Raw genomic sequence first — 13,997 nt, forward strand, 5'->3', positions numbered from 1 at the left:
TAAAAGCATTTTAAAAACAGAAAGTGCATGTACAGCAAAGGTAAACCACTATCTAACTTCAGCAGTTCAATTATTCTGGTCAATTAGTCAATTTTATCTACACTGCCCCATCAACATTTCCATCTTTAAAGAGAAATATGGGATGGAGTCATCAATACACAGGACATTTAGAACTCAAGAGCTTGACATTTAAGTAAATGAAAAAGCGCAAATAAACATGGCCATATGTGAGTCAGTGGCTCTTTCTAATTGATTTTAGCCCATATGGAGTCAAGTGGGATTAGACAAATCATAAGCACACTGTTATGTGCCCATCTTCACACAATCATGTTGATCACATCTTTTTTTTCGTTTCAAGGGCATTCACTGATCATCAAGACAGGAGAAATGACCTCTGGAGGATGAAGCCTTTATTTCACCAAGAAATGGATGTGGGCACAAAGTGCAGCCAAAGACTGATCCTGGCTACAAAGCTATCCCCTGCGCAGGTGAGAGGACAGCTCCATAGACAAATTCTTCCCATTCTCTCCAAAATCTTGAAATGTATGCAACAGGAGATTCTCAGTCTTTGAAACTTATAAACTACCATTCATAACGTCTTCAGAAACTTATGAAATACCATTAAAGTATACTGTATGGTTGGCCTTGCCAATTGTTACATTTCAACTTACCATTGGACAGTACAAAATGATACAAGTCTTTCACGGGGTACACACACAATTTCCTATGGCTATCAAGAGTTTTACACAAGTATTACCACAGAACAGCATTATGAAGGAAGCAGAAATCCTCCTAAATTTTATATACCAACAGATTGGGAAACTTCAGAATCTGGCAACAAGCTCTCCATTTATAAGAGCTTCAGCTATTGGGTGGTATAGAAATGAAATAAATACCAGACAGACAGACAGACAGACAGACAGACGTGACATCTGAAGGTGTCCGAGGCAAAGTGGTAAATATATTGTCTTACCATCCAACGTAGACTGCAATGGTCCTATTCTTCCCATTCTTCTCACTCTCCATACATGTCTGGCTGATGGCACATAAAGCTGTGTAACCTAGTAGTTCATTAAATGTCATGGTTAGATACCTCAAATTAAAAGCCTACAATATCTCCTATAATTTAATCATTGCTAGAAACAAATTTCCAAATACAGTTACATATATATTAAAATATCACAAAGCATGTTTTAGGAAAACTGACACCACATTTTATTAAAAGGTATTAAAATAATGTTCCACCCAAATAAAGCAAATCAAATGTAAGTACTGAAAATGCAAGAATTCAGTGCTCAGTCTCCTTTAATAATCATATCCCTTTTTCTCACAGAGGCTTAGAGGGACTTTACAACCACTCCTGTTCTGCACATTCTGATTAACTGGACAACTGCACTTGGCCTTAGAGTAAGAGATCACAAGGTTAGAGGGGATGGGACAAATACCTGCAATCCTGCACACACCTACTCCCATGTACCACTGAACTCAGTTGAACATTCTTCTGAGTAAATATGCATAGGATCAGATAGTGTACTCTCTAATACTTTCATATTATAAATAGGGAACTGAAAGCAAAGGGCATCAATATTCAAAATGCCTCAAGAGGTCTGGTTAACACCTGCACTAAATTTTATAAATGTACACATATGTGGTGATTAATGCCAGGATTTAGAATGAAAAATAAATGTAAATTTAAATCTATAAACACAGTTTGATAAGACCCGCCCCCACCCACACAATTTTAAAAAGTTAAGCAACTATCTTAGTATTACCTTGTCCGCTCTAATGTTTTCCTGTTCTGATAGCCAGTGATTTGGTGGACAGAAATTCCTTCTTGTATCTCTAGATTTCAACATTTTCACTAAGTTAGTTATTACCTGGATGACAGGAATAGTGCAATATGGTTCAATATAAAGTAGTATTACACAAAAAGAAAGAAAATTACACTGTACTATAAAAGACAATACTATTATTGATCTAAATTACAGGAACGCGGCTATTGTATTTTTATTCTTAAGGGATGTGATTAAGTAAATGAGAATTTGGCCATTGTTCACTGGATAGTTTGAAGCTCAAACCTGCTTCTTCATGGAGACTACTGAAATCTCTCAACACAAAGTTAGCAGGAGTTCAAGGAAAGCCAAAATAACTAAAATAATTATTCTTAAATAGATAATTTAGAATAGGAAAGCCAATTGTAAGCCTTGGGCTCACATGTTCTCCCTCCTCCTCTGGCAAAACTGAGTGGAGGAGATCAGAAGCTCCACTTCAAATGTGTGTTGTCCAAACTCTAAATTGTGTCATCACAAGCTGTGGTGAATCTAAAACAGAAACAAACGCTTTCATGCTGCTCCTTATGGCCGCACAAGAGGGAGGAGCCAGAGGCTTGCAGCAGTTTATTCTCAACAAAGTTAGAACCTACTCATCATGAGATCCCTAGACATATGTAGTTAAAACCAGACAGAAAGCTTATAAGTTTGAACTGTTCTCTTTTACATTAGCACCTGGTAATATTAAGGTTGGTCAAAAAAGATTAAGTATATAAAAAAATCAAACATTGTCAAATAATGGTAAAGTATTTTTAAAACATGACATTTATTAGGACAACAAAAAAGATACACCAGTATACGATTAATTTCAAAAAGAAAAAATCTTCAACTGTTATTTTGTGGGGAAATGAAGTTGATTTTAAACAATATTATAATACATAATTACAACTTAATGCAACAGTGTTAGGTTTCTATAAATGTGTACAGTTCAGTGAACTGTGATTTAAGTTTCTGAGCTGTTATGCATGTGGGAACTTAAGGGGTCTTGGGCTAGTTGAGGGCAACTATTATGCTATTGAGCCCAGCACAGCCATATCCTGTTCTTGTCAATTTCATCCTCCACTTCTAGCTTCCCTAAGCAAAACTCCCTCCCCCCACATCAGATCACCAAGGGGATTTAAGTTTCTGAGCCCTTATGAATGTGGTAACCCATTCACAACCTAAAAAAATAAATTCCAGGCTCTTGTGCAAGACTGCCTGTCCAAATTTAGCCCAGCATGCTGATTAAGTCCCTCTTGTTAATGTCCTTATCAACTTCATCCTCTACTTCAGTGCTTCCCTTGCTAGTGAATACCATTTTGTTTTTAAAGTTGCTTCAGGTTCCACTGAAGTAATACCACCTACCTCTAAAGCTCCTTCTCTCCTGAATCTGCAAGCTGCTTTTGGTTCCCATCCACTCATGCACTCACCCACCGACCCACCCTTGATACTTGCTGTTTCCCTCCACTGGTCTCAGTTGCTAGCTGTGAGATGTACACAGGGTTACAAAGCTGTGAGTTGGATCGCTAGACATGCGCAAATTTCAAGGCAAGGTGGGGACTGAGCGGGTAAAGATATGCAAATTTCAAGGAAAAAAAGTAAGGTGGGTCGGTTAACATATGCAAACTACAAGGCAGATAAGTGAGGTAGATCACCAAAAATATGCATATTTCATGGCAGAGCAATAAAATGGAGAGGGAAATTGCAAAGATTTCAAGGCAGAGTGGTAAAACTGAAGGAAAAAGTATGCAAAATTCCTAACAGTGGACATTCACTTCTGTACACTTGCGCAGGACGTAAACAAAATTGTGAACGTGTTCAAGCCATTCTCCAGTGTCTTTTCTTCAAGATTTCTATTTTTTAAAAAACTCATCCTAAGGTGGAGGATGCTGAGAGGGGATGAGGGAGAATGGTGGTGGTACTAACAAGATCCCAAGGAGTGGCAGGGGTTTTTGCTGCTCTTGCTGGACAGCTCTCTAGCTGTTCCCAACAACCCACCAAAAAATCACCCTGCTGGGTTGAGACGTCATGACAAGCCATCCTGAGAACAAGCTAGGGTTGTAGTAAACAACCCTACTACAAGCCATGGGTTTCTCAGAGTGGCTTGTTTGCGAAGAACAACCACGACAGAAAAAATACTCTGCGTTTGGTCGTCACCCATGGTAACGACCCACCATGGTTTAGTGTGACATGCAAACCACATCAATATCTGATCAAAGAACTGACAGGCATCATGCCAACTTGAGTTTCAAATCATCTAGACAATCAGAAACACACAGATATCCAACGTCTCCAATGGTGAAAGATTCTACACATGACTCCTGAAAGCAAGGTTTCAGAAGGTTGGAGAATTATCTGTGCTAATTCACAGGCACATGTTGGAGCTAAGGAAAACTGTAGTAAAAGAATAGGCATCTTCTTCTCTTTTCCTGGGACTTTCCACAGGTTCAAGTATGCACGTGATGACACAGGACCAAGATTGCAGCTGAAGATTTTAAGACATTCATCTGTAGATTACAGGACTGAACTAAATCCTTGATCTCCTCTTGAAGTTGTATCAAGTTTGAAAGCAGTACAGAAGAAATATGGCAGTATGCTGAATGAGACTATGCCAGTGGGTTTTTCTAGTAATTACTTCAGTGGTGTGTGAATTGGTGCATTAGTGGGCAGATGCCAAAAGTAGCAAAAGAACTTAATGGACATTCAGAAGGATTTCCTTTGCACATATTGAAGGGTGTCTTTTTTTTAATGACCTGGTTTGATAAGTGAGGTTTTACATGCTGGAAAAACTATTTTTAAAAAACCACACCATTAGGAGATCTGTATGATTATGCAGAAATTATTTCACTACCTTGCCCTTTGTAAAATTCGATACAGGTTAGCTAAGTTGGTCACTAAGGCACTAATTCCATTAGGCCCTAACTGCTCATACCAGGAGGAGCTACTGCATGTGAAACCTTTCAGGCATCAAGGGAAGTAATTTGAAAGACATTCAGAGAAATTAAGCTGAGGCTTAGATTGCCTTCATTGCTTTTTTGTGGGGACAAAGTCTCTACAAACCTGCTCAAACACACTACTATAAATGAGGGATATTTGCAAAAGGAACCATTTTCTACTATGAAGATGACGTAAGCATCAATTTAACTTTTAAAAATTTGTTCCCCAAAATATTTTTCCCCCAACTTGATGTTTTAATAATATTTTGCACCTTTGGAAAATTGGAGGAGAAAATGCCTTTTTGATAGAAACAAAATGATTTTGTAAACTTGAAACTAGTGATGAGGTAAACAAGGGGATCACCACTGGTGATTCCTTTTGCTGTCTGTGGAAAGGGACTTACCATTTCAGCCATCTGTCAGATTAAGGGGCATGCACAAAAAATTGTTTTGAAGCTACATGATGCCTCTCTCTTTTGGCAACCCTTTGGCACAAAGGCTGACCTTGTTGCAAACTGCCTCCTTTAATATGGCAGTTACCACTTCAAAGGAGGCAAAGCATAGGATTCCGCCCATTCCCCCCACCCCCTTCCAGCAACAAAATGAAAAGGAGCAGTACATGGCTGGGCACATAAAAACTTTTTTTGGTTTTTGTTTTGATGAGGGGTGGCTTGTCTTTTAGTGGCAGCTTTACACACCCACCCACACACATTCATGACAATGTTTGCACCAGAAATGGAAACCCATGCAAATTTGGTTTAACACTTTAAGCTCTCGTTCACTTTTACTATATGATCCTACATTCACAGAATATCACAGAAGTGAAATTATAATAGAGGATTTGGTTGTTCCAAAGCTGCCAGCCCCGCCAATGGTCATAGAAAACTTTGAGCAGAATCCAAAGGGACGCTTACACCCCTGCTGGTTCTTTTATGCCCTCACCACTTGCGCAATGTTGATTCAGCACTTCTGGTGCAACCTGAAACTAGTGGAAACACTCATTTATGGAAGTAGGCAGGTCAGCGGAGCTAAGCTAAAGGAGTTCAGCCAACCTGCCTCTTTCCAGAAATGAGCATTTCCGCTTGTTTCAAGGCTTCCTCTAGGCTAAATCTCCCTTGCATAAGCAGCACGTCCCCCTTGTGCAATGGAATCGGCATGACCCACCACTCGCAGAATGGAATCAGTGGGGGCATAAACTCCCTGCTGGATTCTTTCCCTAGTTAATGTTTTCCTTGATTTAAAGAAAATCTACTCATTGCTATAGTTTTTAAAAGGGCAGGGAGAGATTTCAGGGTCATTGCCTCCATATTTTTCACTGGCTTTTAACAAATGAGGCTGCAGTCCCCACAGCACTGTGACCTCTCCCTTTTCTTTTAGGCCACCTGTTCCCACACACAGGATGAAACCAATTGTCAAATCTGCCACTTTTTGTTTGAGCCACATTAATAATGAGGAAAAAGACTGAAGTTATTTTTCTTAAAATACAAATGGGCTTTAAAAGTTTAAGTACTTCAGCCTTAGCTCTCTACTGTTTGGCAGCAGGGCACTTGAAGGACCATGAGTTCCATACAAACACACCTGTTCTTTAAGAACTTCTTCAAAGGTCCTGCTCCGGGTGTTACCATGTTCTATGGAAAGGTGGGTACTGACAAGGGGCCTTCTCTGTTGTGGCAGCCTAGTTGCAAAATTCTTTTCCCCAGGCAAATACGGATAGCTCCTACTCTGCAAGACTTTAGGCACTACTTAAAACAACGTTGTTCTCCCAAGCATTTTACTGTGCTTTCATCACCATTTAGTGCTCTTAGTGTAGCCTTTTATATTGTGATAGGTTTGCTAATATGCTGTTTTATTATGATTTAATGTTTTTGCTGAATGTAATGTTCCTAATTTTAATTAGTTTTAACTTTTTCCTACTTTATTTTTGTTTATTTTGGTACCTGGGAGACCTTCAGGTTGAACACATTTATTTCAAAAGGATAAAAACCTTTTGAAGAAATAAGAAGCTGAACTTCACCCTTGTATACACATGCTATAGAAAACTGTTTATACTAGTCAAAAGTTATAGTTAAAAGATGAACTGCGAGATGTGTGCAGTTCATCTTTTAAATGACACAAAACACATGCATATTAAGATAAACATACTGTATATATTTCTTCTGGTAAGTCCTTCTAAATTTGGTAACATTATTTTGCGACTTGCTTTACTTTGTATGCTTTTTCATTATCCAAATTCAGTGTCACACATGAAATGATTCCAAATTTTAACTGAACACGTTTGTAAAAAAAAAAAAAAAATTGGACAAAGGAATCATCTTTGTTGTATGTTTCAACACAAGAGAGTTAGCAAAATGGATGTAGTAATGCATAGTGCAAAGATATAGCATGTTTTCCTAACATACAAAACCAAGTATATTGGGCCTCTTTCGTGGCTTCAAAACTGCAAGTTTACTGGATAATGAAAGGATATATAATTAAATAAAATTACGCAAACACATATTAGAGCTGCAAAAACTCGAAGGTTAACTATGCATTAGTACAGCATTCAACACAATCAAAACATTATCAGTTACTCTCATCACTAGTAATGTCCATAATGTTCATGCTCATAAGTGAAATGTGTTGTAAAAATCGGGCAAAATGGGCGGGATAGAGGCTATTGTAGACTCATAGAATGAATAAGCATTCCTTAATTAGCCCATCAGGTTAAGTGCAAGCATTAATGGGCCTTTCCTAAAGTCTAGCATGACATCTTTCTCCAAACATGGCCAAGAAGAAAGTTCCATTAGCAATATTAATACAAGCTTAGTTGATCATTTTCATTCAATTAACTTCTTTCAATTAAATAGATAGCTTGACAAAAGCAGTGATAAAAGACCTGAAGGGACGGTTGATGACTCGAACGGAACATTAGTGAGCGAGAGGTCGCCGGCATTAAACGGACTGTAAATCTAGCATTCAATTTGGAAAATGCATTTCTTCTGCTTCCACTCCTTTAATGAGAAATTTTAGCTGACTATATGTGTTTGCTGCAGAAATTTCATGGCAAATCAAGCACTTTTTTGTGCAACAGTTATATTCTTGATTCGTACCCCACCTCCAGTGTTCCTCAACCTTGGGATGCAGAACTGGGTAGGATACTGGTGGTTATTTTGAAATGTTTAATACAAAGACCACATTCCTCTACAATCTTAGTTGTGAACAGTCCCCTGAAAAACTGTGGCTAAGAGGCAAATTGTCTTTTAGGACTGTAGATAACATTGGCTGAAACCACACACCAGCTGGGCTCTGTAGTGTGCAGTTACTATTTCTACCCTACCTTTCTCTTCATAAATACTCAAAATGGTTTACAAAATACCACACACATACACAGAGGAGTACATGAAGTCCGTTCAAGATCACCCAAGGACCAACTGGGGTCAGCACAGGCTGAAGCATCTAGATGTCTAGACTATTTAGAGAGAAAGTTATTGAATTTCCGATAACTAAATACTAGCTAGGTTTAGACTCAAGTAACCCAAATCTAGCCATATTTGAACTCAACTGAACAGATATTCATTCTCAGGTTAGGTTTGTCTCCACAGCAAAAAGCAATCAAGGAATCTATTAACCTTGTGGACTCAATCACTAACAAAATGGTTTCTAGTTCTTAAAATAAGTGGTCCAGTCAACATAATTTATTTTTGTAAAGCACCCATCTCTAAAGTCCTACCCTCCTTGGCCCTTTTTGATGCATTGCTCCCAACTACCTGAAAGCACAGTAATAAGATCTCTCAATATGTCCAAATAGTCATCGATAGGACAATGACTGAAGATCACAGAATCATATAGTTGGAAGGAGCCATTTAGGCCATTGAGTCCAACCCCCTGCCCAGTGCCAGAATCCAGTTTAGCGCATCCCTGACAGATGGCTGTCCAGTCTCTACTTGAATACCTCCAGCAAAAAAGGAGCCCACCACCCCTAAGCAGTTGGTTCCATTGTCTGACTGCACTGACTGTTAGGAATGCTTTCCTAATGTTCAAGCAAAATCTGCCTTACTGTATCTTAAGCCCCTTCTTTTGGGTCCTACAGTCTTGGGTGAAAGCGAACAGGTTGTGGCCCTCTTCTGTGTGATTCTCCTGTGGTATTCATTCCACAAGGGCATAAACTACCTCTTAAAATATGGAAGAAGTTCCAGGAATCATGACGTCCTACCCATAAATCAAACATGACCTGCTGAATCAGAACCAAATGTAGCACCCATGTTCTACACCAATTCTCTCTTCTGCATAGAAGCTTTTCAATAAAAAGACTTGTTCAGTGATACAATCACATTCTTCACAATACTAGGATCTAACAACATTTGCAACTGCCAAAAATGTATGTTTTGTAACAACTACTACAACCAGAGAGAAAAACAGTGTAAAAGTTTAAGCATTTATATATTGTAAAACTGTAAGCATTTGAAGTTGAATGTCTATTATCTTTGTCATAGAATCAGGTGTTTACTGTAATTTTAGATTGCCATCAGCCATGTTTCTCCATGTTTAAAGTGCATCAAAAGGGAATTTCTGCCATTTCTTTTGGTCCATTCTATAAACCTATATACCTTAAAGAGTTGAATCCACCGCTTCTGTTCTGTTTGGATACACTGTTGCATTTCTGTATTTGTGGTAACTCCAACACTTCTAAATGCTGCAATGTATTCTTCACGAACCTCTGGCTTTGTTTCTGGATATGCCAATTTAATAATTCCTAAGCACGCATCTCGAAGGCATCGTGATAATATTACCAGTTCTTCTAATGTAAAAGGCATCATTGATGATTGTCTTTGACCTACAACTACACAGAATACAGACCATCGTTAGGAATTAACTTTTGTTCTCTTGGTCCCAAAATATAAGGAAGAATAGGAAAGGTGATAATTTGGATCTCTGCTAGCAAAGCTGTTTAGAAGTGTACATCTTTGTTTACAATGTAGCTGAGAATTAGTTACCTTTGGGTAAAATCCAACACAAGTCCTGCTTAGAGCAGACCCATCAAAATGAATAGGACTTATGTTAGTCATGACTAACTTAATTTATTAATGTATACATTTATATTTTACCAGATAAAGAATTAAGATTGAATTTAAAAGTTGCATATACCTATGCTATGCAAGCACCTAAGTCAAATAAAATCTTCCCTACTGTATATTATCTATAACATTTTAGTAATTCAGTTTAGTGATTTATTTATTCCAGCCCTGCACAATTTATACGTGAACCACTCAGAGATTTTAAAAAATATTACATGGTATAGAAGTATTATTAACAAATCAAAATAAGCACATAAACTTGTAATGTAACAAGCGAAACACAGACCGCATTCACACGACACCCACCCTGCAAATAAGCTACACAGTGTGGGTTATTTTCACAACAACCCACAGTGCACTCAGCAGACAATCGGGCTCACCGTGGGTTGTTCTCCTGCTCCTTCCCCCTCAGGGTCCTGCACAGCAGAACCTGCCTTGTCTGCCCATCCCATCCCTCTCCCCTCTCTGATCACAACCTCTTTTCATTCCCCAGCTTTAAAAAACATGGGCCAAGATTTGAGTAAATGGAGCTGTAATATATATTTTTACATTTTTTTGGTTGCAAGAATTTGCGCAAACGTCTTCGTAATTTTTATTATTGTTGTTGTTATTATTATTATTATTGGTTGGTCTTTCGCAGTTGCGTAAGTACGCACTTGAGACTGTCAAATATATATAGCTTTTCCTTGCAGCTGACACTTGTGGGTGCCCTGCTTTCATTCCACATTTCCCTGAGTCTCCAACAAGTCCTTTTAAGAGACATCTATCCTCCCCCACCCCTATTCATGGCTCCCATTCGGGGAATCTTGTCCCTTTTTCTCAATATGCCACAGCCAATGGCTGTCAAATCAGCCTATATGCAGTCCCATCTTAAGAACGTAAGAAGAGCTATGCTGGATCAGACCAAGGGTCCATCTAGTCCAGCATTCTGTTCACACAGTGGCGAACCAGCTGTCAACCAGGAACCCACAAGCAGGGCATGAGCACAACAGCACCCTCCCACCCACGTTCCCTAGAAACCGATGTACATAGGCTCACTGCCTCTGGTATTGGAGGTAGCACATAGCCACTGGGAGCCATTAATAGCCTTTTCTTGTCAATTTCCTTGTAAGTCTGATACCGCACTTCATTCCCTTTGACAGGCAAAACATACAAGGGCATTGACAAAGCAAAGCTATATATATTTGACAGCCACAAGGGTGCACTTGCGCAACTGTGAAAGACCGACAAAAAAAAATTATGAACACATTTGCACAAATTCCTAGGGCCAAAAAAATAAAAATATATATTAGGGCCCAATTTGCACAAATCTTGTTGGCTCAATTTTTTTTTAGGGGTTGGCAAATAAGTGACAGCCCCTCCAAAGTGCTGTTTGGGCATTGGTGCAGGGTCTGTCACTGCAGCACAGGCAAGATTGCACAGGAAGACCAGGAGAGTTTTTTGCTGCTCCTGCCAAATGGCTCTGTACCTGACCACCACAACCCATGATGGGTTGGCTCTGCTGGGTTCAGATGATACGCTAACCCATTGTGGGTTAAACAACCCCTAGAACAAGCCATGGGTTGTCAGGCTGGCTTATTTGTGAAAAATAAGCCACCTTGTGGGAAGCAGTCCAGGTTCAGATGACACAACAACTCACTGTGGCTCATTTCAAACAACCCACGATGAGTTATCATGTTGTGCAAACCCAGTCACAGACTACTTGCCATGTATGGCAGCCCCATACTCTCCCTTTACTTCCTGCTTGCTTGGGATTGCCAAAAATGATGGTGGACCAGGTTTGCAGCTTGGGTGTACTTTTGGAACCAGCATTGCTCATGGAAGGCCAGGTGGCTGCTGTGGCCAGAAGTGCCTTTGCCCAACTTCAGCTGGTGTGCCAGCTGTGTTCCTTCCTAGGGAAGGTGGATCTAGCCTTAATCCCCTGTCATTTAGACTAACGGTAATGCAGTCTACATGGGGCTGCCCTTGAAAAGTGTTTGGAAACTACAGCTACTGTGGCAGTCAGGCTGTTGTCTAGCGTACACTTTAGAGACCATATATCACCCGTCTTGAACAAGATGCACTGGCTTCCAATTTGTTTCAGAGTCCTATTCAAGGTGCTAGTTTTGACCTAAATGGCGTGGGGGCAGGGTATCTAAATTACTGCCACCTCCAATATGAATCTGCCCATAATTTGAGATCTTTATCAGAGGCCCTGTTGCATGCCCCCCCATCAAGAGAGGTTAGGTTAGTGGGTACATGAAACAGGGCTTTTTCTGTAGCAGCACCTCAGCTGTGTAACTCCCTGCCAAGGAAGATGAAGCTGGCTCCATCCCTACTGGGCTTTCGACAGGCAGTAAAACTGTACTTTCGCCAAGCCTTTGGCTTTTAACATTGTATTTGGCCTGTTTTTAAAGAATGCTCTGTTTTTTGTTTTTATGTATATGTTTCACATCGCTTTGAGGGGCCTGGTGGGCATTAAAACAATATACAAATACTTTGAATACATTTTTTAAAATGGCTATCTGGTAGGCTATATTTGGCTTGATGGGTCACAAATTGGGCAGGCCTGATATAAATCCCTAGAGTGAATTCAAGGTAATTTTTCCTGTGTTTACAGGAGACACTAAAAAGGGAAAAGGGAGAAAACACAAAAACAAATGAATAAGGGTGTACTGCAAAATAGAGTAATTATTACTTTTTTACTGTATAATTATAGCAAAAAAAGAATATATTTGTAGCACACTCAAAAACATTCTACAATTCCAGCCTGAGGGTTGATATCCTCAGGCTGCAAATTCACATAAACACACATATACCTGTCTTAATAGTAATATGAGTTTTGAAAGGAAATAGTGCTCTAGACAAAACCTACAGATGATGATGCTCTTACCTTCTATACTAGGATCACCAAAGAATTCATTATCATGTATAGAAATAAGTGAATGACTAAACAAAGAACTAAAAAGGTAAAAGAGAGGGATGATCCGACTAGAATCTTCTAAAGACATAGGTGAGCCACGTGATATCACCTGAAGAAGGGGCACCATAGACCTTAACAGAACAAAACAAAAGATACAGAGTGGTCATAAATTTAGACATATGACTGGGGAGTGGAAAGAAAGGACTTGAGGGCAATTTTTTCTGATGCCGCAGTATGGAACAAGTTACGAAATATTCTCTTTTAAAAAAACAACACAGAACCTTTTTTTAATATTTAAAAGGCAGCCTACAAAAGTTAGACTAATGAATTCTTTATCTTGCAGCAGCGATTCTAGTGAAATAATGCTGACACTTTACTTATCTGTTTATATTGTTTATATTATTCTCATGACAGTTAGTACACAGTTGCTTACTCCCTATGGAACATTAAGTATAGAGGGGTACCTGTGTTAGTCTGTTGCAGCAAAACCAATAAAGATTCTTGTGGTACCTTAAAGACTAACGAATTTATTCTGGCATAAGCATTTGTGGACAGTGTCCATGAAAGCTTATACCAGAATAAATTGATTTCATTAAGGTGCCACAAGATTCTTTGTAGGTGAATGAAGAATTTAATACTGAGCCAGGCATTAGAAACATTAACATTCATTTTATGAACAGCCACAGAGAAGACACTACTATACAAGATTTTACAGATACTCACACTAAGGCATCTTAAATGGCATGTTCTAATTGGAAAAATGAGGCGTGCTGAAGTTAAGGCACAAGTTAATTTTCAGAGGGGTATGTGACTATTATGGGAATATTACTGTGTCATAGTACATGCAGAGATAGATCCAACTTTGAGATCAAGACCTCATTCTCATGTAATGTGAGCATGCTGCAGGCAGCACGCCTAGTCTTTTCTGCTCATCCCCAACAGCCCATGGTTTGTTTAACCCATGGGCTGTTGTTATATGTGAACAGACTCCAAGAGTCAATGTTTATTAGGCCAAAATATGGTTGGGGGAGTAACAACTATAATTTCATTTCAACTTATCCAAGTTCAATTGGGCCAACAGAAGTAGCGGCTTGCTCACTGCTGAAATTCTATAAATGGTAAAGGACCGTCACTCAATAAAAGAAATCTTAGGTGATTAATTGTGTAAGTTTTAGTTGATCAATTAGTAGTAGTAGTAGTAGAAGTAGTAGTAATAGTATTTTAACACTTATAAAGCACATAACATTTTCTAAGCACTGTACAGATATTGAAAGATAAGATATCCCCTGCCCACAGG

The 13,997-nt window shown here is 39.0% G+C and overlaps 1 protein-coding gene across 3 annotated transcripts in view; it reads right to left on the reverse strand.

Annotated features, from left to right (window-relative positions):
• UBE3C (ubiquitin protein ligase E3C) overlaps nucleotides 1–13,997 on the reverse strand; it is a 79,544-nt gene that overhangs the window by 34,077 nt on the left and 31,470 nt on the right. For all 3 annotated transcript variants that reach the window (XM_084859288.1, XM_084859291.1, XM_084859290.1), the window contains exons 12-15: nucleotides 12,671–12,831; nucleotides 9,331–9,563; nucleotides 1,773–1,877; nucleotides 974–1,061 (exon numbers count right to left, since the gene is read on the reverse strand). In XM_084859288.1, the coding sequence (XP_084715414.1) occupies nucleotides 974–1,061; nucleotides 1,773–1,877; nucleotides 9,331–9,563; nucleotides 12,671–12,831 (587 nt within the window). The remainder of the gene's footprint in view (nucleotides 1–973; nucleotides 1,062–1,772; nucleotides 1,878–9,330; nucleotides 9,564–12,670; nucleotides 12,832–13,997) is intronic.

Source organism: Heloderma suspectum, chromosome 5, assembly GCF_057233095.1.
Source record: "Heloderma suspectum isolate Gila_16-S chromosome 5, 16-S_ref, whole genome shotgun sequence".
In the NCBI taxonomy this organism is placed as follows: Eukaryota; Metazoa; Chordata; class Lepidosauria; order Squamata; family Helodermatidae; genus Heloderma; species Heloderma suspectum.